Consider the following 24,980-nt stretch of genomic DNA (forward strand, 5'->3'; position numbering starts at 1 on the left):
ACCCTGCCGCTCATTGGACACCGGTTGCCGATATCACAATGCGTTCCCCAGGTATCCACCCTCGGGGGTCCACCGTACACGCCCTTGTTCAGTATAAGTAGACCAGCATAAGTAGAACAAATATAAGTGGAGCAGTATAAGTAGAACAGTGGCATCCCTGAAATCCATTTTTGTATATTAAAATATCCAACGTTGCAAGTCGCTCTCAACATGGCGTCGATTGCGGAAACTATAAACAAACACGAGGAGCGTCTCTGGCAAGTTAACCAGCAAGTGAGTGACCAAGCCTTCGTGCTCACACATGGTACCGGACATATCTCATGGATGTGTTACCTTCATCTAGATCCATTCCAATCCAGAGCTTGCCTATGAAGAGGTCTACGCCCATGATACCCTGTGCAACCTCCTCGAGTCGCTGGGATACACCGTCACGCGTCATGCTTATGGACTCAAGACATCGTTCGAAGTCGAGGTCGGGACCGGTGGGGGCTTGATTGTCTATAATGCGGAGTTTGATGCCTTACCAGAAATTGGTCACGCCTGTGGACATAATTTGATCGCCACCTCCTCCCTTGCAGCTTTCCTTGCCACTGCGGAAGCCTTAAACACCAACCGGATTGAGGGCCGTGTGCGCCTTCTCGGCACCCCAGCAGAAGAGGGCGGCGGGGGCAAGATTGAACTTCTCAAGGCCGGCGCATACAAGGGCGTCGATGCTTGCCTCATGGGCCATCCTGGCCCTGGCGTGGCAGTGGATGGCGTGGCGGCTGCTCGCTGTATGGCTCGTGGAGGAGCCACGGTGACCTTCCGTGGTGTTAATGCTCATGCTGGCAATGCCCCTTGGCTGGGTCACAACGCATTGGATGCCGCAGTAGCTGCCTACAGCAACATGGCCATGCTTCGACAACAAGTCGCGCCTAATCAGCGCATCCATGCAATTATCTCCAAGGGAGGTGACAAGCCAAATGTGATTCCGCATCTCACAGAGCTCCAGTTCTTCGTCCGCGCGGAGACAGATACAGAGTTGCGCGACACCGTCAAGAGGGTGACTGCCTGCTGTGAAGGAGCAGCGATAGCCGCCGGGTGCACCGTTGATTTTGCCTGGTACGTAAGCGCACCGACCGGAAGCCCCCATAAGCGATCGCTAACCTGATTGCCTCCAGGCTTGAGAGCTACAAGGAATTACAATGCAGTAATATCCTCATCGAAAACTTCTACAAGAACTCACAGGAGCAAAAGCAGAATTACATGAAATCATTGCCTACAGTCAGTGGCGCATCAACAGATCAAGGTTGGACTCTCTGCCCAAAATCGCCACGGATACTAACCGTCAAATCAGGTAATGTGAGTTATGAGCTTCCAAGCCTGCATCCTGGGTTCCTTATCGGGGTGGAATCACCGACGATCGGACCGCACCACCCTGGATTTGAGAAGGCAGCCGGAACACGGCAGGCGTTTGAGTCGTGTTTGCGGTTCGCTTCGATCATGGCTGCGACAGGCCTTGAAGTTCTGCAGGATGAGGAACTCCGGAATCGCTTGTGGGAAGAGCACAGAGAGAGATTTGGCAAGGCTGAATAGCTGCGCTAGCTATGCAGACGCTCGAGCCAAAGTTGACAAGCTCATCCAGTTGAAATAGCGAAGATTACCCAAGCTCGAATGTACAGAGAGTTGGTTTAATGGTATCCGTTAAGATCGTCCTATCTCGGGTGGTTTGTTACCATGGACCAGTCACGTGGCCAACGGCCATTCTGGGTGGTTATCGTTATCGTTATCGTTATCGGCTGTAAACAAACAGTTGGCTGACTAAGCTAGTTGGCCTCATCCCCCTGGAACTACTAACTACTCGGTATCTTCCTTGATCCCCAATGCATCAGACAACCAGTCCGGTCACGACTCCTGAAATGTTCTTCATCTACGGGGCATAATGACCCCGGGAAAAATCACACGGTGGCTTGACCAGATTTGCACCGCGGAATGCGAAGAAACACAGTTCCCTACCATCCCACCGAAGATAACATCAGAACAATGTAAAAATAGCCAGATAATTTCACCCTAAGTCTATCAGCTCTATTCTAGCAAATCAGTGCATGAATACCCACTCCATATGCTATATCAATCTAGGTGCAACCTGGCTCTAAGGGAGTAGCGCTCCGTAATGCATCGATCTTGGCTAGGATACAAGATTCGCCTGTTGTGTTAAGTAAAATGACAAAGCATATCCGGATTGGAAACTTATTTCTTGTATATCTGGTTTCGTGTGCGTACCTTCGTACCATTGACCGAGAATACTTCGAGTATCATCATTGTAAACCAGGAGTAAGCCTGTACATCGAGGTGCTATATGGCAGCAGGCCTTGTGCGAACTCACATTCTGCAAGGAAGCCCGTGAGCTGAACGCCGGGAAAGGCGATGTTTCCAAATGCCCTGTGATACCCATACGGCCTATATCCTCAGAGTCCTGTTTGTAATCGCGGCGTGAAATGTTCGTACTTTTACTCCGAGGAGGAATCCCGCGGTCGATAGATGGCGCCCATGCTTTTGAATCCAGTGATGCCCGGTGATCCATCGTAGTACAGACCTGATATATCTCCCACATTCGCACTGAACCTATTCTTAACCATTGAATACAGGAGTATCTGCCTAGACTAGAAATATATAGATGTTGAGTCATGTATAAACGGGAAGAATTTGCGGCGGTTGAGTGGGGGTGAGCTTTGTAAACACAAGGGACGATATCGCGGAATAGAGTCAAGTAACTTGGAAAAGCGTGCTGAACGTCCTGAAAAGAAGAAATGGAAATGTCTCTGTGTCACATAGGAAAGCCTTCAGTGCCTCTGGTGATAATGGCGATCACGGTGTGTATAGAGCGAACAGAGGCGACACCTTAGGCCCTGTGACAAAAGTTACTAACTCATCAACCGCAATCGAAAAAATTCAAACAATCACAACACTACCTCCTATTGCAGACCCTGACCACGGCCTTTCTGCGCCGATGTGACTGGGTTAACTATCATACTATAGGCAACAACACCTCCTGCAGCTGCAACTGCACCAGAAACAACCAAGAATCTCACTCGCACACGTGCACTATAAGCGCTTAGCCTACTGTATTGATAGCCCACACGGGGACAATTGAGATCACAAGTATTGCATTCTGTTTTCATTCTAATATATCCCCCAGGGCCCAGCTTTGCCAAAGATGAACCATGGTTTTGCTGTGGTGGAGGTCACTGTGGGTACCCTTGATATCGCTCTTTTGAGATCTTTTCTTAGCCTACACTCTCAACTTCCTCTCCGATGACCGGAAGTGAAAAGCTACAGCGGTGAGAACCATAGCATAGCTAACCAGGAGAGTCACTGATGATGACCGGGACATATCAAGGGTGTTCACTGCCAAATTCACCCCTCCAGTGATGAGGTTTGCAATGAGGTAGACCGCCAGACCAGCTTCGTTAAAGGCAGAGATTATATCGCTTCGTACAGATTTCGTAACATCGGTGTCATCCCTCCGCATGTGTCGATTGCCCGACCCTTGACCTGCGGTCGTGTGGACCCCATCAATGAGGTAGTATAGGAACAGCCAGACACTGTTGACTGCTGCGACCCACAAAACATAGGATACGTTGGCGAGCCGGCGGGAGACTGGAATCTGCCATCCAAGACCAACGGCATCGGTAGAGGCTAGAGCAAAACACCCGGCCCATAGAGATGCCTGTGTCGCCAGTCCTGACAGGACCATCTTCGACCGTTTCTGAGATGACAGCAGCATGAAAATATGGGAACCGACACCGCGGCCAATGAGGTAAATTGCGGCGTATCCGACCGTGGAGAAAAGACCCTCCCGGTTGAGAGAAATAAACCCGGTTCCTCTGTCGAGACTGAGAAGGTTGTCCTGTAGGCCTCTGGTTCTCAGGCAAATTTCACTTGTCACCACGGTCGCGACCGCCAGTGCCTCATCCGGCAAGGGAACAACAACGGTGATACAGTCGACTATGTTGACCATAGCGGTCACGGCGGGGATCGTGAAAAAGAGATTCCAATGAACCCCGTATTCAGAGGTATGTTGCTGGTAATTAAGCAAATTCATGGCGCCCAGCCGCAGAAGGCCAAATAATGTGAGATAAAAGGACCGCTTTGCTGCATTCCGACTGGACTTGTGCGAGATGAATCCCGACGAAAACACGAAGCTGCCAGCAAAGAGATCCATCACAGATATGCCCCAGTTCTCAGCCTTGGCTAGACTTCGCGGGAACACTTGGAAATCAACGGCCAAGATGGCAAGACAGGCCAACATCATCAGCGCTCCACGATGATGTGAGATGAACAGATAGTGCTGCTGGCGGCCCGCACCTTCTTTTGAGGATGATGTAGATGTCTGGCGCCCACCTACGGATGGCTTCAAGGAGAGGAGTAAGAGCGCAGAACAAAGAACAAGGGCGATATTTAATGCTGGCACGAATGGGTACCAGACCGTCAAAGCACCAAGCGGTACCCATACAGTTAACAGGAATTCCACTGTGACACTGACAGCGCGAAGTCTCAACAGGAACGAGCATCGCGTTCGAAGAGTAGTCCAGAGGAGGATTGCGGTCTATGTCCAAAGCCATGTGAGACAAATGAAAGTGAACTCGCACCGGGAATACTAACCAAGGGGGCTAACAGGACGTTGCTGACTTCCTTGAGATTTCCACCGGACAGGTCCGACACAAACGCTTCCTTCCGAGCCCTATAATCGCTGTCCATGGCTGGTGTGAGAGTAGGAAACTGCGAGTTCAGGGCTGAGAAGGGGATAATGAGAGGCTAGACCTTCGAGAGGGCCTTCGCCTACCAGTCTTATGGTTCTTGTACGGTGATCCGACACACCTCCCCATCCTCCCCATTTTCCATCTGCCACACGGCCCACGGAATGCAAGGAGATGTCGGAGGATCTCGGTGACGTGAAAGGGTCCGACTGTCTGCTTTCTGGACACCGTATTTCCTGAGTCAAATCGCTCTCATATGCACGCTGGCCCACTTTCTGGGGTGTGTGTGATTTTTCATCTATCAATTTAAGCTCTTTCGGCACGATTTGTCGATCGTCAGAGTCCACCGAGCGCTTGTGTGGAAATCAGCCAGCAACCGTAAAAAGGCGTCATTGCGTCGGTAGGATACGGCCGGGCCACGCTTCTCGTGCCAATAGGCGGGCTTGCTATCTTTCTTGCATTACACTGTGATTCCCTTGTTGCCAATGAGAAATAACTCCGCATCAAACCATTTCCGCTTCGTCGACTTCATGTTTTGCTTTAGTCCTTGCTTAACTGGGGCGATCCGTGCGCTCTCCGGTCATCCGGAGATACATGTAGTCTAGTATACTCTAGAGGGGTGGGAATGTAGCGAATTATTCTGATCCCCGGGAACTGTATCCAACCTGAACCTCTTGGGCTTTCCTAGCAAGGCCGAGAACTACGTTTGGGCAATTACTACGTATGTTCTAGAGAAATGGTGCAGAAATGACACACGAAGTATTTGATCGCCGTGCAGAACTGACCGCTCAACCGATCAAATGAAACTATTGATTTATCCTGCATATTTCTCCGTACTATTGAACTGGCATTCCTTAACCTTTATCGACTATTTTGGCAACCTCCCGGGGCTTAGAGTACTCATACTGTTAGTTCAATTTTAATCATTCGAATCTCTCACAGCGCGACTCGTACAAAATGACCGCCACGGGAGAATCCCAATCCTGTGGGGGCATTCATTGAGAGCATGTCATATTAGCACATTCCTGTCCCTTGCGCTATAACCAAAGGCCTGCTGCAAGGCTTTAAGCTTCTCGCTACCAAATGCATCGCCGCAGCTCAAACATTGTACTCCTGCATGTAAGCGGCTTCTCGACTGCTACAGAGCGAACCACGTAATACATACCCGCCTGGCTTCTGCGCCAGGGATATATGGGTATCGACCACGAGTCGGCCGCGTCTTCTGATGAGAGCGAAGAGTTCGTACAATTACGCGGCTTTTGGCATAGCCGTGACACTCTCTTCGATGCTGGTATTGATGGTGAATTTTCTTTACATAGGACTTAGCCTAGGATGCCTGGTTGCTAGAACTGCAAGTCAACCCAATTTCAGAGGTAGGAGTCTAGCCCCAAAAGTATACGACAGGCTCTAACCAATCCATGCTCTCGTCAGATAGTCCCATATCGCTTCCAGCACAACTCAACCTATTCGCACAATACACTGCAGCGGCTTACTGCACAGCCAACACCAACTCCCCGGGAGACAAAGTACTGTGCCCTATTGGCAATTGTCCGCTAGTGGAGGAAGCAAATACAGAAACGCTACTAGAGATCAATACGTAACTCGTTCCCCCATCTCTCACTAGTTGGATATCTCTGAGCAGACATTCAGATCACGCGTTGGGGATGTCCGCGGTTTTGTTGCGGTGGACAGGACAAAGAGGCTGTTGGTGATCTCCTTTCGCGGTACGCGCTCCATCACGACATGGATATCCAATTTGAAGATTTCCCAGGTAGATATCAGTTGTCTTTGCGAGGGTTGCACGGTGCATACAGGATACTGGCAATCATGGCGTTCAGTGGCCGAAGCTGTCACGAATGAGCTGTTAGACTTTGCTGGAACAAACCCCGATTATGGCATTGTTATTACTGGTCACAGTGCAGGGGCTGCCGTAGGCACAATTGCCGCGACGGAGTTGAGAAAGGCGGGCTGGGTTCTTGATTTGGTGGGCTCGCATTTTCATCATTTCCTCTCAATCCTGCTAATGAGATAGTACGCGTATGGTTCACCAAGGGTTGGGAATCGCGTGTTAGCAGAGTTTATTACGGGCCAAGGGCATGGCTCTTCCTATCGCATCACACATTCAACTGATGTAGTGCCTCAATTCCCACCGCGGGTACTTGACTACAGCCACTTTAGCCCGGAATATTGGCTGAAAACCGATCGATGGGACTATTTACGCGAGCCAGAGATCACAATTATACAGGCCATCGACTCCAATGAAGGAAATGCTGGGCAAACCAGCGTTCTCTTGCTACTTTTAAGTATCCTGGATCATTTTTGGTATTTCGGATATGTGTCTGCATGCATTTAGATTTATATACTTAAGCTCGCTGGCAATCACATCATCAAGAACATTGCGCATATAGTTTATTATATTGGTTGCACAATGCACGTAATCCACTTATTCGGCCGAATATCGATGGCTTTAGTTTTGATCTACCCGAAGTAATAGCAAACAAAGGTGAAATAAAAACCGTAGCATGGTGCTCTGGATCGATCCGTTAAACAACGTACCCCACCTTAGAGCCTTGACTATGGTGTGGGTGCGCTTATTTGTGTCTCGCAATAATGAATCATGACTGGTCTGATGGATGTTGCAGAACGAAACGCTCAATATACAGACTTGTAGGTTTTGCTGCCGCTGTTTGGGGACAGAGTTGAGATTCCTTAAGGCGGGGGGAGGAAGGAACCGTAGAGCGCTGCTTGGACAATGGCGTACATGACCATGCCTTGTACAACGAATCCCCAGCCCGGGGTTTTCTTAGAGCGTGGCTCGCAGCAATCACCAACGATTTGGCACGCAATGTACCAGTACCATAGCGGATATCCAGAGCATATTCGGTTGATGATCTGGACATGATAGTTGGTGAAGCCTAGTACGGCTAGCAAACCCTGAGGGAGAGCCAGTCGGGTCAATAACGAAGCGGACATGGTGGAAAATAAGGGACCCTCAGCCTTGGATAAAGACATTGCCCAGATGGAAGACCGGCAGAGGGTGAGTAGCATGGGAATTGCGAGTAGGAAGAGGGGAAGGTTCCGTATCGTCCAGTATCGAAGGAAACCCACATCCCTGAAAACGGAAAGGTTAGACCGCTCCAAACATTGAGATCGCCCATTTACTGACCAATACTGACGCTGGACCCATGCGTAGATACTAGGAATCAGGTGTCTGCACCAGGGTCGAGAGGTCTGTACGTCCAGGCAGAAATCTGCGTAAGCCAGGGCCTGGGAGAAGATCATCCCAGCGGCTACTATACAACCGCCGAGAACGGTCACGCATAAGCGAAGACAAGCCCGCTTCAACGGACCCTGGAAGAGTGCTCTTTGAAGAAGGAAAACAGCGTCATATGTAAATAAACATCCACTGAGGATCCCGTTGCTTCGAACCGTAGTAGCTACTGAAAGAACCACCGAGGCGATGAGTAGCTTTACGTTACTAGTTAGTGTACGACCCGCATTATCGTCAAGAAATGAGGAGGAATAAATGTAGAACCCGAGCATGTTGAGAAAAGAGAAAAGGGATTCTGCGTATGGAGCGGAGAGGAATGCTCCTGCTGGACAAATGATATGCAAGGCAGCAGAAAGAAAGCAGGTCAACCTCCGATTAGGTGTGTCCTGTCCAAAGACATTGATCGACAGCCTGTACAGTACTACGACCGAGAGCAAATGCGTCATATGAGACAGGGCAATTGCAACAAGAGTGGTCGCAGTGACGCCACTTAGTCCACTGCTCCGACGGAGAACTGATCGGTGTGAGCATCTGCATATATATGGCGGATAAAGATAGCGATATGGAGGATAGTACCAGAAGCAAGAAATGATAAGACTTGAGTATACCCATATCCAAACGCCCATTCCTGCTCATAAACGTAGCCATGTTCAGCGATGTGGAGAAAGTAAACTGCGTCCCACCGAGCGAATTTCAGAAGCGTTGGAAGTGGCGTGAGGGACTCGGTTTGCTGAGGTCTACTATCATGGCGCCCGGCATCCAAGAAAGAAGACCGAGGGAAGTCTCATAGCCAGGTCCAGGGCAGCAAGCAATAACCACTAGTAAAATGGATTTCCATAACCAAAATGCAACGAAAAGGCTCTTAACGGGGTGGCCAGGGTTCAGTATGAACCAGGCATGTGGCCGTTGTGCTGACCGGGAGCTCATCGGAGCACGGCCGAGGATTCACGAAGCTCAACGTTATACCTACAGGCAATGGCATGAGCTTTGAATGTGTTCCGGTCGCAGTGTCTATCACGAATCATCAACAAGCAACTTAAGGATTGTTGTTGATATATGGGCAGTGCTCGATTGGGATAAGCCACGTAATGAACGCACTGCGGAACAGGATTCCGCTGGTCCAGATAACCGCCTGAGGCTATCTCAAAAGTAAGGTATTCTTGCGTAGTGAAGAGGTTTTTCAAACAAGTTATCCATTGCTTGGTGCCTGTTTACCACATTGAGAAGAACTGGCTTGGGGCAGTTATAGGGAATGATTGGTCATCTGATCCATGGCAACCGGGAGAAAAGCAAGGGGATGCTCACCGTATTTTCGTAGCGAAAATGAGAAGAAAAGAAGAAGAAGAAAAAAACGTTGACAAACCTCGACAGTGCGGGATCCTAACTTATTAGTCTCTTGGTCTACATCAATTCCCATCAAATGGGGTACTAAAAATCCTAACTTTAAGCTATTCTAAAGTGTATCGCGTGGGCCGTGATCACCAGGGATCTCTTTTCTTACTAGTGAAGAAACTGTATCTTTTCTTTTCTCAAACAGTATCTTCTTTTCCCAAGGAAATACTGGCTTTAATATGGAGTTTAAGCAAGGAATGGTCGGTTCGTATGATGTGTATGTTGATGAATACAGATAGACCCGCAATTTCTGAGACGCGCAGTAAACATTATATCCAGTCACATTCAATCATGAGCCATAAACAGAGCTAGGGATATATTTAAGCTTTGGCTGAAATCTTCAGCGGGTGGAAAGATATTAGGTAACATCCCAGTCTGAGAATATCCCGATCATTCAATTCTAAGAACATATTGCCCGAGTGTGGTTTGCGATTAATGGCTAGTTTGAATCGCGGTTTCGTAACTGGGTGCACAGTCACGTCGGGTAGAATTGAAGCTCGCATTATCCAGTTGTTGCTCGCAATTCAATCGTAGCTTCTTAATATCCAGCAAAGCCTCCGCTATAGGTAGCAATAAATCGTTTTGATGTTCGCTGTACAAGGGTGGAGGAGGCACATATTCGTCATGGAATCTATCAATATGAAGACGACGAACGGTGCCGTCCTCACTGATGGCATGGGGTGACATGTAAATATTCAGTGGAATAGTTCCTTTGATCTATAGAGGCGTTAGCATAGGTAGTCCAGGAAAGGTATGCAGCGGTGCTCTTCTGTCGTGTATAACTAATGGGTTTCACTTACCATGGATACCCCCTCGCCCACGCCGAGCAACTCGACGGTGAACGCTACATGATGCTTGATCCTTATCGCGTTAGAGCTCACGTCTTGGGTGTACTCTTCGAGGTCCTGTGGCAAAGATATAGCTTTTGTTATACACCACTCAAGATCAGAGTCTTCTGATCCGGACACTGTGCAGTCATCTAAATTGTGCCGCTCTCTGAAAATGACGTGCTCCTTGTTGGATGATAGAAAGTGGACGTTGAACTGTGCGGAGTATGTTGCCGGAGCTTTCATTTTGACCTCATGCTGCTCAACCACATCGATCGTTAACGCTTGGAGCTTTATACGTTTTGATAAGGGGGCGACCCGGAGTTTCACGGGAAATGTTGCGCCGAACGGGATATTGACATCGGGGATGGACACGTTATATTGCGCGACATTATCCCACTGTTTGTCAATTGACTATAAAGCATCATTAGCCATGTGTACATAGGCACAATGCCATTGCATTGCTGACATTCAAAGCTAACATCCAGTTGAGGCTCTCCTCAATGGAAAACCGTTTATAAATTCGGATCGGTTTAGAGACAGTGACATTTCTGTTCCACCTGCGCTGGATGATGGCATGTACCTGGTACAAGCGGTAGCTTGACCGTCGACAGGAGACAGTTTCCAGCATGTTATCATTTAGAGGAATGCTGAATGGAAATTCATAGTCCCCTGTTGGTAGGTTGAATGGATTCTGCTTGTGAGACGACGCCAGGGGCTGGGTTGTTACAAATGTATTTTCTTCATGATAGGATTGGAAGAATGTGCCCTGATCATATGGCCTATGTTTGTTAGAGATGGGAATTTTAAACCCGCAGAGAATAACTCACAGTTTGGCTAGACCTCGCACCTGGACCGAGATTCCTCTAACGGTCATAGCTTGCGCAAGTGACAGACGAAGCTTCCCAGATATGCAAGGCTTGCCCTCAGAGCAATTTGAAGACGGAAGAAAGATACATGACTTGTCCAAACTACAGATGTGAAACATAGTGGCGTTAGCTTGTTTTGAGCAAGTGTCAAGATGGGAGTTTGGACTCAAATCGAACCTTACACTGCAGCACACGGTCTCATTGAACAACATCATGAAGGGTATCGATGGGTCACTAGATATGCAATGTCGTTATGATCAATCCAACTGATTTCACTACTGCTCGTCTGTACTTGTGCCGTCGACTCCTCACTGTTTTCTTATATATATTTTTCTTTTAGTATCGCATGGGATGAAGGGATTTCCCTTTTAGGTCCGGAAAGCGGAACTTCCCCATCAAGGGCGGAATGGCTCAAAAGGGTAAGTCTCCCAGTGGCCAAGACTGCCAGATCGGGTATAAATGGAAGCTGCTGGTCCAGACCACCGAAGTGGATCGGACGACGTCGTCGTCGTCTAGACTTACCGAACAGATATCAAATACACCGTGAGTCAAATCCGTTGGTAATCAGCCCAAGCGAATAGAGGTCATTCTAGGTGTGCCACGACCAATCCCTCTGACCTGATAGAAAACCTGAATCACTTGTGGGCAAGTTGCCACCACGAGATTGAACAAGCAACACCATATGAGTCAGTCGAGATGGACCTCACCTTCCATATCAGTCAAGATGGAAAAGTCCCGAAAAGATCCTATGCCAGGGGTGCTTGTGAGAGATGCCGCCTGAGAAAGGTTGGTTGGTATTTACCCTTGCGTGCGCACTTCACTCACCGGACATGTAGAAGAAATGCTACCATCAGAAAGCAAACCGACAATCGGCGTTTTCTACGCCACAGCGGCCGACTACCCAGTTTGTTCAATATTCTCCAGCTACGACGCGGGGGTCACAATCACCACGGGGTGTTTCAGCATCGCAGCGACTTCCTGGCGCACCTGCAGAGCCCAAGCTACAGAGTGCGCAACAACCCTCTCAAGTTCACATCGATAGTCAAAGAAACGCCTCGCAAATTTCACAGAGGGATACCAGCACCCATCGGTTTATCGGTGACTTGAACCCAGTTGTACTCTTTGTCGACGATGGTAGTATGAGACTCATGCGTGGGCGTGCTCATCAGCAGGATGTTGGAGTCTGGCTCGATGGGGAAAATGAATTTATTGAAAAAGGCGAGAACGCCTCTCATGAAGAGCGCTCATCGAGTAATACCCGATACCAGGTGTCTCGATCAAAGCGACATTCCGGATGCGCGGGTCCTCTTCTCCCGCCACGACAAACGCAGGAAGCGTTGATAAACATTTACTTTCATCGCATCCACCCCATGCTCCCTCTGGTCCACGAGGAAGACTTTCAAATGCAATTCCGCAATGGTACTGTTTCTCTGTACCTCGTGCAGGCAATATGTCTGGTGGCCTCGAAGGAACGCGATGCAGAACCATTGCTCCAGCTTGGGGATCGTACCGAAACCATTCCCCCTCGCAAATTTAGCGACCTTCTGTACGACGACCTTTGCTATGCTATTACCATGCGTCTAGAGCGGAAACGGATGGCTTTAATACAGACCCTTGCTCTTGCTTCGTTGCATACTTCAAGACCAAAGAGCTTTGAGGACGCGTCGCTCTACTTAGCCCAAGCCATTCATCATGCTCACACGGTTGGGCTACACTTCCTAAAGTGCGGACCTGAAAGGCATGAAAAACCGCTAGTTACACTGTTTTGGTGCCTGTGGAGTCTTGACCGATGGACTGCTGCCATTCACGGGAGGCCGTTGGTGATCCATGACAGAGACCTGGGACAACAGCTCACAGACGTGATTGACCTATTCGACAGCCCGTTCCGCGTCTGGCTTTCCTTGGCGTCAATCATGGGCGAGGTCATGGTGGTGTATCGGCCAATGCTGGATGCCCCGGTGGATGAGAACAAACCCGAAATTCCCCGATTCGAAGAACTGATCGCGAAATGTCAAGCGGAGAATATACCCTTGGATCAAATGTGTCAGTCTCCTTCTCACGCCTTCTTCTACACAGAGTTCTGGCTAAACTACCTCAGTGTCGTTTGAATTGGCGTATCATGCAATAGCTCTTCTAGCTTCGCGGCCATGGGGCCTTAAGGCTCAACCTCGGTCTCACGCGTTGTACCTGCGACAGGATCTGGCTGTCTATCGCATAGCCACGCTGATACAAATGTGCGCTATCAGTCAGTTCGCGCCTTTACCGACAGTTGCGTATTCCATCTCACTTGCGTTCTCCATCTCCTATAAACAGCTCAAGCGTTGTCAGCTTCTCAGTGCCCAGCATGCGGCCAAGAAACATTTACAAACTTTTTATAAGAGCCTAGAGGCTCTGAGCTCGATGTGGTGGTCCGCTCAAGTGATGACCCGGCTTGGTCAGCGTGCACTGGACGGCATGCAACGCCTGGCGGGAAGAACGAGTCAACTAGCGCCGCCATACAAGAAGGGACCTATTGCTGCAGCTTCATCAAGCTGCGATGCCTGTGATGTGTGTTCGTTCCATTCCGAAGGGAGCTCAGTAGCAGTAGCCGAAGCGGCACACGACCAACAACTTTTTGAAAACGAGGCCGTCGCAATGACAGATCACCAACCATTGTTCGACTTTGGGGACTTGGATGACAGCGGTTTTAATGATTTTGTGGCGGATCCCATCTTTCAGGATATCGACGATCAGCTGGGAAATTTTTTGAACATTACTATCCCCAAATGCCCTTCGGACTCGGCCTTTATCAACCCGGACACGATGTGGAACCCCGATGAGTTTGACTTTTCTTGCCATTAGTTACACCAGCTGGAAATGGCGATCAACAAAATCCAAGACGGGCAACCGTAGTTTGAAATTAAAGGCCTCGCTTGGCTAGTACTGTGTCCAAATGGAAAGTAAATCATCTCGAGTGGGCAATCGAGTATGGATTATATATAATACCGTCAACCCATCCAATGTGGAGGGCTGGGACTCAATCTTACGGATATCGAACGGCTACACGAATAGAGAACAAGTACAGCCAAGTTCTTCTGAAGTCACTCGGACTTGGGCTCAGGTATTTCTGAATATAAAGACCAATATCACAGTACCCCTCCTGTTCTTTCCAGCATTCGATATATTGCAATTCTCCCCATGTCGTCCGTACCAAGGGTGTCATTGGACCCATTTTCGCGCCATTTCTCAGTCGAACATGAGGTGCCCGTAAGCTAATGTAACCCTACGTGTAGTCTCGAAAGGAGCGATGCTCGCAGACTCGGTTTGATATACGATCGGCACAAGATCGGCGGAGAACCGGAGTGGTTGCGGCTTCCCAAACCAGCACGCGTCCCCCAAAAGGGGCCCGGGTCACGTGGGCTCGGAGCAATCCTTATCCTGGGGCGGGCCCAACCAGGCAAGTTAAACCGCAATGGGCTTCGGACGGCGGCCGAGTTGGACCCTCGCTTGCCCGATGCAGACATTCCCCAGACCCTTCACCCTCCGCATTATTCACAACGATATCTGATGCTTCTCTCCAGCTTCCTGAATCCCCCGCGTTGGATCCACTGCTGTCCGTCAAGTGGACAAGATGGACCCTTCCAATCCACAATCATCGGGGTCCTCCCGACTCTGAGAACCAGCGTGTCGTCATATACATGGTTCACGGAGGATATATAAGAACGCTCTCGGCTGGACCAGATCCATGGCCATTGTCATGTGCTATTCAGTAGTGGACCACTTCTCTTAAATTATTATCCACCGCTCAGTATGCGCTCCTGGTATGGAAGGGGCAAATCCCTGCAGGCAGCTATCACTGCATGCTGTCTTGTCGCTTTTGTTCTGTTCGGATACGACCAGGGCGTCTTCAGCGGGATTGTTGGAAATGAGGACTGGAGGAAGCAGTTCAACTATCCCGATGATTCGGAGGAAGGAATTATAGTCAGCTGCTATAACCTGGGTTGTCTCTTGGGGTGCTTGAGTAAGTGAACTGGCAACTATCAACGAGCATCGGGCTGACTCAGAGGGACACTAGTCAACTTCTTCATCGGAGAGAGTCTCGGCCGCCGGAAGACCATCTGGCTAGCAATGGGTGTGGTGATCGTTGGCGCAGTATTGCAGACTAGCGCGTTTACTGTGTCCCATCTGATCATTGGGCGAGTAGTGACCGGAGCGGGCACAGGTTTGAAGACATCGACGGTGCCAATGTAAGCTTCGGTGCTAGCGATCATTGAAACACAATGACTAGGATGCTGACCGAGACCCAAGGTATCAAGCTGAGATGTGCGAGGGCAAAACCCGAGGACGCCTAATTTCATCCGAAGTACTTTTCACTGCGGTTGGTATCGTTGTGGCATACTGGTTTGACTTCGGGATGTCATTTGTCGGCGGCCCCATCGCCTGGCGACTTCCGATTGGGATGCAAATCGTATTCGCCATCTTCGTTATTGTGCTGGTGTTTGGCCTCCCAGAATCTCCGCGATGGTTGATGAACCACGGCCAAGAGCAAGAAGCCATGGAGGTCCTCTGCGCCGTCTATGACCGGGAGCGGGATGACGAATTCATCGTCAACGAGCACAGGGCAATTTTGTCAGCGATTGAGCTAGAAGACGCGGCCAGCAAACAGTCGTTTTGGAAGATTTTCCGTAACGATGAGGTGAAAACGGGCCAACGAGTGCTCCTTGCGTGGGGGATTCAGCTCATGAACCAGGTTGGAGGGATCAACCTAGTCGTTTATTTTGTTCCGAGTAGGTGCTGTATTCCTTGAACTGGATGACCACTACTGATGATCCATCTACTAGCGGTCCTCAGACAAAACGTGGGCATGAGTTACCAACTTTCTCAGATCCTCGGCGGGTGCATCCAGATCATGTTCATGCTCGGATCGCTTCTTCCCGCATTTATGCTGGATCGGATGGGCCGACGCAAGACAATGATGATTGGTTCTTTTGGCCTAGGCGTATGTATGCTCATGGTCGCAGCCCTGCTCTCCCAGGTCAATGAGCCCAATGGACAGGCCTATGCCTCCGCCTCTGTTACCTTCTTCTTCCTTTACATGCTGATCCATGGCATGTCCATCAACTCGGTCCCGTGGGTGTACGTCCCAGAGATTCTACCCCTCGAAGCCCGGACCAAAGGCACGGCGATTGGAGTGAGCTCCAACTGGCTGTGGAACTTTACTGTGGTCATGATCACGCCAGTTATCATCAACCGCATCCAGTGGAAGGCATACCTGATCTTCATGGTCACCAACCTCCTCTTTATCCCAATCATTTACTTCTTCTATCCTGAGACGAGCAACCTGCGCCTTGAGGATATTGATCTCATCTTTTCCCGGGGCGGGGATCCGGTGAAACAGGCCAGACTGATGGCGGCGGAAATCAAGGCATATGGGTATATTCAATCAGAACAGCACTCTGGTGAAAAGGAGATCGGTGGTGTCGAAGTGGAGCGTGTTTGAATATGGGCTGAGGGCTCTAAGGCCGAACCTGAAGAGCCCGCAGCTGGGCTTGTTTCCATTCCACCATTTCGCGGACAATGGATAAACCCCAGCATGGGACCTTCTGCTATCTTTTGACACCGCCCAGCAGAGGTGTCAATATATTATAGACTATCTTGTATTAATAATTCATGAAGAAAACCCTGGCAACTTACTCTAATTCGAAGTTTTGCTGCTAACGAGTAGCCCCCATCCCATTTACACACCGTCCTGTGACGGGAATATTGCCTTACCCATCGAAGACGCAGTTACACAGACGCCTTCACCTTTTGCTACTTTGTACGACTTCCGCGGGACTATTATAGTCTAGCCTTGGTATCCCATGTGAAACATGTCAAAAAGTCTCAGTGGTATTCAGATCTAGAGCCTTTGGTGTTTTGGCGAGACACTGTATATACAGGGCATCCATAATATGTACTATAGACAACATCCGCTTATTACACTAACCCAGACCATGAAGTCCTGGCTAATCTAGGCACTCTCAAGTTTCTCACGAGCAACATCCTGCTGCTCAGCAATTATATCAGCGGGAATGCGGTCCGGCGTCGTGTTCACAAGCATAATCATGGGGAGCAGAGAAGCGCCAAGGAGGGCGAACGTCACGCAACTAGGCTAGTCAGTATGTCCTGGGCCTTATAATATAGAAGTGGGATGGGAAACCGTACAATCCGATGAGAGGGTCACTCGTTGTTTGAGTATTCATGCCGTAGGCAATTGCTTGGCCGATAGCTTCGATGCATCTGAATGCAGCCCCGTTCCGAACGTTTTCTAACAGGCCATTAGCATATGAACGAGTTCTTGCGGCTCTTCAAACACAGATCTATTTCAATACTCACCCTGTGCATCTGTCGCAAAAGACGACAGGAGCCAATACATGTATGACTGTGACAACGGACCTGTGGTCTGCACAAAGAAATACGGCAGGAAGGACGAAGCATACAGTCCGTCATCCCAATCAATGTGGCCAGGATCATGGCGGTTGAACTTGGTCTGCATGATGATGGACCAGATGTACACACCGACGTTGAGGACGACGACGGTGTAAAGACCAATTTGTGCGCGACGCCGCTGGCTAAGACCTTTCATGTCGAGGATATAGCCGAGGCCAAAGCAGCCGATGCTGGTCAGGAAAGCACTTGGTCAGTGTAAATAATAAGAATCAAACACGCCTTCGACTTACATGCAGAAGAAGGGCGAAATCAGAGATGAGAGCGCGCGGGCCCGGACGGAGAAGTAGGTACCTAAGTAGGTAGTCCAAGTACCACTACCATTTCTGTCAATGTTTCCTTGTTGTCGAATAAATGAAAATGAGTGTGAAATATGACTTACGTGTAGAAAAACGACCACAATGCCCAAAGCGACGAAAGGACGATGAGCCGTGAGGTCATGGTTTTCGCGATGCGCTTAAGCTCCAGTTTGGTAGACAGAGTCTCTGCGGTCACGATTTGGGTGCCATCGGATCGAATAACGCGCTCAAAGGGGGTGATTAATAATGCGAACGGAAGGCTGCAAGAATCGTCGTTTAGTTTCGGTCCTCGAGATTATGCAAAGGGAGAATACACTCACGCGATGCACTCAATAATCACAAAGGCAATGAAAGTATCGGGTGTGACTCCGCCATTGGCGCCTTTCTCGTGGTTCTTCGATAGACTATCAAAAGAGTGGGCCCTCAGTTAGCATCGATTCATCACACAAGCTTTTCGTGTAGACTTTCGAGAGGCTTACTTGATTGCGCCTCCAACCAACTGTCCAAGGTTTCGCGAGACAATCCACAGTGCCAGGTACTTTCCACGAGCACCCGACGGTGCAAGCGTCATGATGGCTCCAGCTTCGGCGACATACCAGCAAGCAGTTCCGATACCGCCAATAGCACCACTGAGAATGAGATACTGGAAAAAGTGGCGTCCTGTCAGGCATTGCGTACTTCAAGAAGAAAGGATGAATCTGGCCGGTGGGCACGTTCAAGAAGTCCTATTACTCACCCACTGGTTTCCAAACTTGCTGTTGCAGTAGTAGGCAGACCCTTGGATGGGGAAAGACATTGAGCCGATGACCAGGGCCCACTTCACGCCAATTTTATTAACTATGGGACCGCCCAAGAAGCAGACTTGATCGGGCATTCACCGATCAGCACACTGACAGTTATTGATCGAGTCTGCCGAGATACATACCGACAGCTAACGTGGCATATCTGATCGCGGTCGAAATATTTGACACCTGTGGAGTTGCAAGGCCACCACCGCCGAGGCCTCCAAAAAGTCAGCGGCACATTCAGACCACCGAAGCCTAGTTGGCATATGGTGATGGTATAGATTTCCTACCCGTAATCGCGTCAGACATGGCGGGCCCACAAAAAGCCTGGACGCTCAAAAGGATCATCTGCGTCAAACTGTGCCGCCATACACGCTTCCATAGCGGAATGGCCTCCATGGTGACTCCCTGACTCTGATCGACTATATTGGTTGGTGAGGTGGGAGAAGAGCCCTCGCGTGAAATAGGAACAGCCGTCTTTGCGTCGATCATTATGAAAGAGGTGTACGATCACCACACGTACGGCGCCTTGAGTGACTGGGTCAGGTCAGAGGAGAAAGATGCCAGAATCCTTTTGGCCAGCATGACGGCTTATATAGATGGGTGTCTGGCTTCGGAGTATGTCTCCTCATATCTTGACGCTAAGCTCGTGTCCGGAGCGTCTCGCGGCGAAGTGAATGGTGGGTCTGTTCCCCATGGGGTTCTTCTCAAGGCGATGGAAGGTCCACGCGGGAAGATTGCTCCAGCGCCTCTCTGCTCTGTTGTCTTTCGATAAATCCCATGGTGGATATTGATCCAGAAGATGTGCTGTCCTGATAGGGATTTTCTTTCTATTTTTCTTGCTTTGTTACGCCGCAGTGTCTAATTCCGTCACAGTATCGGGATCTAGGATAACGGTTATCGTCAAGGCGCATCATTCCGACTATTTCTTAGCAATATCTCTTATCTCCGGAGCCAGATAACCCGAGTGGGTCTCTTCCCCATGCTCCAAGCGTCCAAAGCTTCCAGGCTAAGGCCAAGGAAGGTCCACGCGAAACAAAACCACTAGACGGGCGGCTTCCCCACTCCGCCATCTTCAGTGCTATCTCGGTGGCGTCACGACGAGTTACCCACCACTATCTTGCAAGGAGATAGATACGACGACATGTACTCATTCTCGCCGGCATAGTGCTGGCTGCAGCAAGATGCCCAATCATCGGCTCGCGTCCGGTAAAATATGAGATCATAATCGGGACCACAAAAGTGTTCCGGTCGGTGGACAATCGGTCAGAAGGAAGTACACGGGACATAAAGAAGACTATTTTAACCTCAAGAGTGGGCTAATCCCACCCGACTGCCGCAAGACGTTCTGGTATTCGATTGGAAACAGCTTGTGACATCGTCAGTCATAGCGTTGTCTTGCAAGCACCACCATCTCACCACACAACTCTCGAGGTCTTGTATCCGGATGTCAAAATTGTTTCGCTTCGTAGATCATGAACGAAACTGAGAGCCAGGCACATCAAACAAGTTGCCTTGAGGAAGAGCAGAGTAATGAGTATGCAGATGGTGACAACTCGTTGAGGATGCCCTATGGATCTGGAGGCGGAAGGGCTCGCTGGAGCACTTCTCAGCCCCGAGAGAACTATGATTGGGGCCTCGGCCTGCCTTTACACGAGGGGAACCGGGACCGCCAGAATGAACTATATTGGCTTGTTGATCAATGGCCACCCAGTCTGGAGAGGTTGCTGATCCGGAGCCACGCAGAAGCCATAACCAGCATTCTCGACGACCAAGTGGGTATCTCACAATCGTTGGGCCATGTTCGGCGCCGGATTGCCACTTTGAGGAAATAAGGGGCATTTATAGCATGATATCCAGGCTGTGCAGGTAGAACAGTCTGACAAAGATCGACTCGCGTTGGAATGTGAAAGAGCAGAATAGTTGGGAGAGAACAAACATGGGTGTATATGCACATCACGTACAAGTGAGAAAGGCCATTCAGTGGCAAGCTTCAATCTCAGGATTGCACGGGACTCTACTCCAATGTCATCAAACATAGGCCAAGCTCAAAACAGAACCTTACATTGGATATCGAGTCGAGTCATATTAACTTTCATCGCAACCGCCCGAGAAGGAGGCGTTGGTATAAGGAGGAGGGTTATGGGAAGAGCTGGGAGCGTCTGGATAAACTGAACGCCTTGGCGAAAGACAAATTGTGCACAAAGAGCCAGCTGACGGCAACGTGGATGGCGTCGAGATGTGGCATTTTTCATATCCTAGGGCAGTGAGGGTTAATAACCCAAAAATCGGGACAATGCGACACCGCAAGAAACAACGGCGTATATACGTACCTTTTGCACGATGACCCAGGTGCCAGGTCCCGAGAACAGAAAGATTGTTGTCTGTAGTCACAATAGCACGCGGTACTCTTGTCCAGCAACTCCTATAACAGATATCCTTCCCAGGTTCTCCAGCAACCAGACATCCACTTGAGGAGCTATGGGTCAATGGCTCCATTGAAAGTTCGCCGCTTAGGGCACACTCAATCATATCCGTTAACCGGCTACCATAAGTGGCTCAATTTCATACAATACATGAGGTGCATGTTCTGTAGGTCAACCTCTTCAATTGAAGGATCCCCGTTGAGTATGATGTATTGCTCTTCCTGATAACGTAAATAACGCGCTACCGTGTATTTCCAGCCTGTAAGCCGCAGAAACATCCAACCTATGGAACTTCGATTGAATTCCATGTATCCCTTAGTTCCCAAGCATCAGCAACAAAGCTCAAGGCCCCTATGAAGGCCTCCGGAATCCCAATTCCAGCGGGCATACCCCAATGCGCACATAATGCTCCCCAAGTCAAGCTAGATATTAAGCTCTTCCTCGCTTCCGTGGTTTCTTCTTGCCGTATTGATATTTCCGTGTCGTTGTCGCCGATTCCAGTCGCACTTTCCTCTTCCTTGTCAATCATGTTTATGCACCCATTGCTGGATAACATCACTTTCCGGTCTTCTTCCTTTCTAAGCACACTCTCCCGCCAAAGCTTGCCTAACTGGAGTATCATATGTGCACACAGAGAAAGAAGACTCCAAGAAAACAGCTTCTCGCCATCCAGCCGTCCCCATAATCGCTCCGGTAAAACATCCTTCGACATGAGGAACGCGACATTCTCTAGGAGTTGGTACGATGTGGTCGCCAATAACTGAAGCCGCGTAAGTGTTCGAACCATTCGATCCACCGGTGGAGCCTTTGCGGTTTCCGAGCCCCAGGTCCATATCGAGAATAGTCCCAGGAGACGTAGGGTGCAACGAGTGTCGAACATCAAAGTTGACAGGGACAGAAGCGGTGACCACGGAGGTGTCCTGACTCGTTCAGGGCGGGAGTGATGTTGACACGGAGTAGTTTTACGTCTCTGAATCACTCTCAGCAGAGCATACAGGCGAGCCTTGAGTTTCCTCCAGATTCTGGAGAGGAGAAAGTAATGCAAGGCGTGTGATAGATATTCAATGGAGCCGAGAGCGGTGTCCTGGCCGATTGAGCTAGAGATCAGGCTGCCGTTCACAATCGCACATTAGGTACAAGGAGGTTGAGAAATGAAGATGGACGACACCTACATGTTGATTTTTTGCGCTGTGATATCCATTGACCTCAGCCCGGCGGATATTGACCACGGCTGACATTTCCCCACACGATGTGGATCTATATCGGTGGAAGGTTTTGATTTGGTGCCGCACTCTGTGCCTGGGAAGGCGCCGATACAATCCCCTTGCTGGCGATCGGAGTCTGGCATCGTAGCGAGTTATACGTGCAATGTGATGATGGCGAGCCAGCTTCGGGCAGCCGCGAGGAATCACAGAGCCATAAATTGGCCGATGGAGGTAAAACTTTGGGGTTTCCGAGATTCCGACGTTCCGAAGATCTGGTTGGATATGACCCACCGAGGAGCTCTGAAGAACGGGAGGACCTGCCTGATTGAAATGGCCTCTCAACATCTTTGATCATATTTCCCATTGGAAACCGTGAGTGGAGGTAAAGGTAACCAATACAGCACTGATTGCATGGAGTAAGCGAGGTGGATATCAACAGCGTTGAACAAAAGGCTGTCTCCTGCTCTTTCCGCTTGTGGCCTAGCGTCGGGCGGCCCGCGTCTTTGCTCGCGTGGTCGGCCTAAGGCTCGCCACCAGATGTCACTCTCCGGAGGAGTCACAGCGGAGGGAGATGTACGATATCGTTGGATTCAGAACTGTCTGTGTATACGACAGTAGAGACTGCAACTGAAAGCCACAGTAGATTTTTCTGTCTAGTCTAGGGTGCCAGTTGTCTGTCAAACCGTTACTACTAGTTGAATACGCTGTACTCGAGATATATATTGTATCACATGGTTTCATCTGAGCTGGATCCGATATATGTACATACCTGCAACAAGGCGAAAGGGTCAAAGAAACATGGCCAAATCAAGAGTCATGCGGCGTCGGATGTGTCAACCAATTCATCCACTACTTACAAATTTATCAATTAGCCGCAGACTTCTAGAGTAAGTACTTACTCAGCCTATGTCCTTGTCATGACCCTTGAATTAGCAAGGCTATCCATAAAACTCCAATATGGAAGCACTACCACGTTCATGACTGCTTCTCCTTAACCGAGCGCCATTCGATCAACAGACTTCCCACAATGGTCGTGCAACCCAGCGCGACACAAAGGTACCACGTCCGAGTCAAACTCTGATCGATTCCGCGCAGCACCTCATCCCACCGCTGCATGGGAACCAGGTTGTTAATATCACCAAGTCCACGCTCTGCAATATAAGCAGGTGTCAACCCCGGTACGACACCGTCTAAGATTGATGACAACTGATTGGTGAATATAACCTGCGCAATGGCTATAAACACCGCCGGGCCCATACTCTGCCCGAACAAGATGACCCCGATCCCAAGATTGACATCTGCGGCACTTAACGTTGTCTGAACAGCTGCCTGGGAGCCCTGAAAGCCGATACCTCCACCGAAACCGGCCAATCCCGAATACAGGATAATTTGGGCAAGGGATGTGTGCGGATTGTATGTTGTCATCAAGCCTGCGGCAATCGGCATGCAAACGGAGCCAAAGATCATAAATGGGGCGTAGTAGCCGAAGGTTGTAGTACCGATACCCTGCAAAAAGAGCCCGAGCATCATTCCCACAAGGATGGGAATCATCAAGTAACCGCTCTCGCTTGGGGTCTGGTCGCATGGAGTATTGTCAGTGAGAGTACGTCGTTCACTATCTGGTGAAAGCTCACCTGGTTTCGAACGATTTGATAGTACGTTGGTAAATACCACTCCAAGACATTTGTCATTGAATTTGTGCACGTTGTGAAGATAAAGCCAGCGATGACATTTCGGCTTTTAATGATACGGAAAGGGAGAGCTGCCGAATCTCCGCGTCGGTATTGATTGATAATAAAGGCAATGAGTAGGACACCAAATACAACGAATAGTCCAATCACCTTCCCATCAGACCAGGGATACTTGGTCCCCGCCCACGATAGCGCAATGAACAGGGCTGTCAGGGAGGGAATGAATAAGCAGTTACTCACAAGGTCGAGCTCTCTAATCTTTTGGGTTATCGTAAGGTCGTCCTCCTGGACAGTTCTTGGGTCCGAGAAAAGGAAAAGCATGGTCACTAGCGATACTGCGCCGATAGGAAGGTTAATCCTATGCAGGTGTCAGCATCTCGCAGCCTCCAGTTTGGTCATGACTCGAAGGAGCAGGGTATACCAGAAACACCATCTCCACCCCAGAGATTGCGTCAGTGCACCACCCAATATAGGCGCCGCAATGATGGCCAGCGATTCCACACACGCCATTAAACCCGCAAATACGGGGCGTCGGTTCAGCGGAACAATGTGCACAAGGACGGCAAAACAGCCAGCCAGCTCACCGGCGAATCCCAGACCCGTTACTGCTCTTCCTACAATAAACATCGTCGACGAAGCAGCCGTGGCACAGAGTACTGAGCCTACAAGGAATATCATATTACTTATTAAAAAAATAGCCTTAATCGAGAAGAGTGTATATAGCTTCGCGAACCCGAACTGGAATGCACAGGTACAGAGTCGGAATGCAGATGAGTACCATCCTACGTCGGCGAGCGTGTGGAAGTGGTTGGTGATACTCGGTACCGCTGTAGCAACGATGTTGGCATCCAGACCGCCGAGGATTAGGATGACACCCAGCGCTATGATGGTGAACCAAAACTTGGTGCCTGTTGGGTAATTGGGCTCTGTATCTGGCGGGACGGATTCGACAGCAAGAGTCTCGACTGTTGGTGGCGAGGTTGCCGACCCTCGTTCTTGATGTGGCCGCAT

General features: G+C 49.6%; 9 protein-coding genes across 9 annotated transcripts; 3 read left to right on the top strand and 6 right to left on the bottom strand.

Annotated features, from left to right (window-relative positions):
• Positions 1-210: 210 nt before the first annotated feature.
• On the top strand, positions 211-1,575 carry ABOM_002051 (M20 family metallopeptidase; the record flags this gene model as incomplete). Its single annotated transcript, XM_022529181.1, has 4 exons — positions 211-273; positions 344-1,101; positions 1,161-1,288; positions 1,337-1,575. 4 exons carry the CDS (start codon positions 211-213, stop codon positions 1,573-1,575), a joined length of 1,188 nt encoding a protein of 395 aa, XP_022392430.1.
• A 1,696-nt stretch (positions 1,576-3,271) lies between these two features.
• Positions 3,272-4,740, bottom strand: ABOM_002052 (uncharacterized protein; the record flags this gene model as incomplete). Its single annotated transcript, XM_022529182.1, has 2 exons — positions 3,272-4,588; positions 4,645-4,740. The coding sequence occupies 2 exons, from the start codon at positions 4,738-4,740 to the stop codon at positions 3,272-3,274; spliced, it is 1,413 nt and encodes a 470-aa protein (XP_022392427.1).
• Positions 4,741-7,448: 2,708 nt separating this feature from the next.
• Positions 7,449-8,021, bottom strand: ABOM_002053 (GPI mannosyltransferase 2; the record flags this gene model as incomplete). The annotated part of the gene is made up of 2 exons (XM_022529183.1): positions 7,449-7,851; positions 7,906-8,021. The coding sequence occupies 2 exons, from the start codon at positions 8,019-8,021 to the stop codon at positions 7,449-7,451; spliced, it is 519 nt and encodes a 172-aa protein (XP_022392428.1).
• A 1,813-nt stretch (positions 8,022-9,834) lies between these two features.
• On the bottom strand, positions 9,835-11,310 carry ABOM_002054 (arrestin family protein; the record flags this gene model as incomplete). Its single annotated transcript, XM_022529184.1, has 4 exons — positions 9,835-10,119; positions 10,203-10,643; positions 10,699-11,011; positions 11,060-11,310. The coding sequence occupies 4 exons, from the start codon at positions 11,308-11,310 to the stop codon at positions 9,835-9,837; spliced, it is 1,290 nt and encodes a 429-aa protein (XP_022392433.1).
• Positions 11,311-11,794: 484 nt separating this feature from the next.
• Positions 11,795-13,939, top strand: ABOM_002055 (transcription factor; the record flags this gene model as incomplete). The annotated part of the gene is made up of 3 exons (XM_022529185.1): positions 11,795-11,884; positions 11,935-13,141; positions 13,197-13,939. The coding sequence occupies 3 exons, from the start codon at positions 11,795-11,797 to the stop codon at positions 13,937-13,939; spliced, it is 2,040 nt and encodes a 679-aa protein (XP_022392434.1).
• A 948-nt stretch (positions 13,940-14,887) lies between these two features.
• ABOM_002056 (sugar transporter) lies at positions 14,888-16,577 on the top strand (the record flags this gene model as incomplete). The annotated part of the gene is made up of 4 exons (XM_022529186.1): positions 14,888-15,098; positions 15,153-15,324; positions 15,386-15,864; positions 15,919-16,577. The coding sequence occupies 4 exons, from the start codon at positions 14,888-14,890 to the stop codon at positions 16,575-16,577; spliced, it is 1,521 nt and encodes a 506-aa protein (XP_022392431.1).
• Positions 16,578-17,087: 510 nt separating this feature from the next.
• On the bottom strand, positions 17,088-19,139 carry ABOM_002057 (uncharacterized protein; the record flags this gene model as incomplete). Its single annotated transcript, XM_022529187.1, has 10 exons — positions 17,088-17,223; positions 17,282-17,384; positions 17,453-17,736; positions 17,797-17,880; positions 17,946-18,122; positions 18,183-18,266; positions 18,342-18,505; positions 18,599-18,723; positions 18,788-18,865; positions 18,938-19,139. 10 exons carry the CDS (start codon positions 19,137-19,139, stop codon positions 17,088-17,090), a joined length of 1,437 nt encoding a protein of 478 aa, XP_022392432.1.
• A 2,217-nt stretch (positions 19,140-21,356) lies between these two features.
• Positions 21,357-22,421, bottom strand: ABOM_002058 (uncharacterized protein; the record flags this gene model as incomplete). Its single annotated transcript, XM_022529188.1, has 2 exons — positions 21,357-22,182; positions 22,246-22,421. 2 exons carry the CDS (start codon positions 22,419-22,421, stop codon positions 21,357-21,359), a joined length of 1,002 nt encoding a protein of 333 aa, XP_022392425.1.
• An 832-nt stretch (positions 22,422-23,253) lies between these two features.
• On the bottom strand, positions 23,254-24,980 carry ABOM_002059 (MDR family MFS transporter; the record flags this gene model as incomplete). The annotated part of the gene is made up of 3 exons (XM_022529189.1): positions 23,254-23,853; positions 23,913-24,327; positions 24,391-24,980. 3 exons carry the CDS (start codon positions 24,978-24,980, stop codon positions 23,254-23,256), a joined length of 1,605 nt encoding a protein of 534 aa, XP_022392426.1.

The sequence above is a fragment of the Aspergillus bombycis genome, assembly GCF_001792695.1.
Source record: "Aspergillus bombycis strain NRRL26010 chromosome Unknown contig00014, whole genome shotgun sequence".
Lineage (NCBI taxonomy): Eukaryota > Fungi > Ascomycota > Eurotiomycetes > Eurotiales > Aspergillaceae > Aspergillus > Aspergillus bombycis.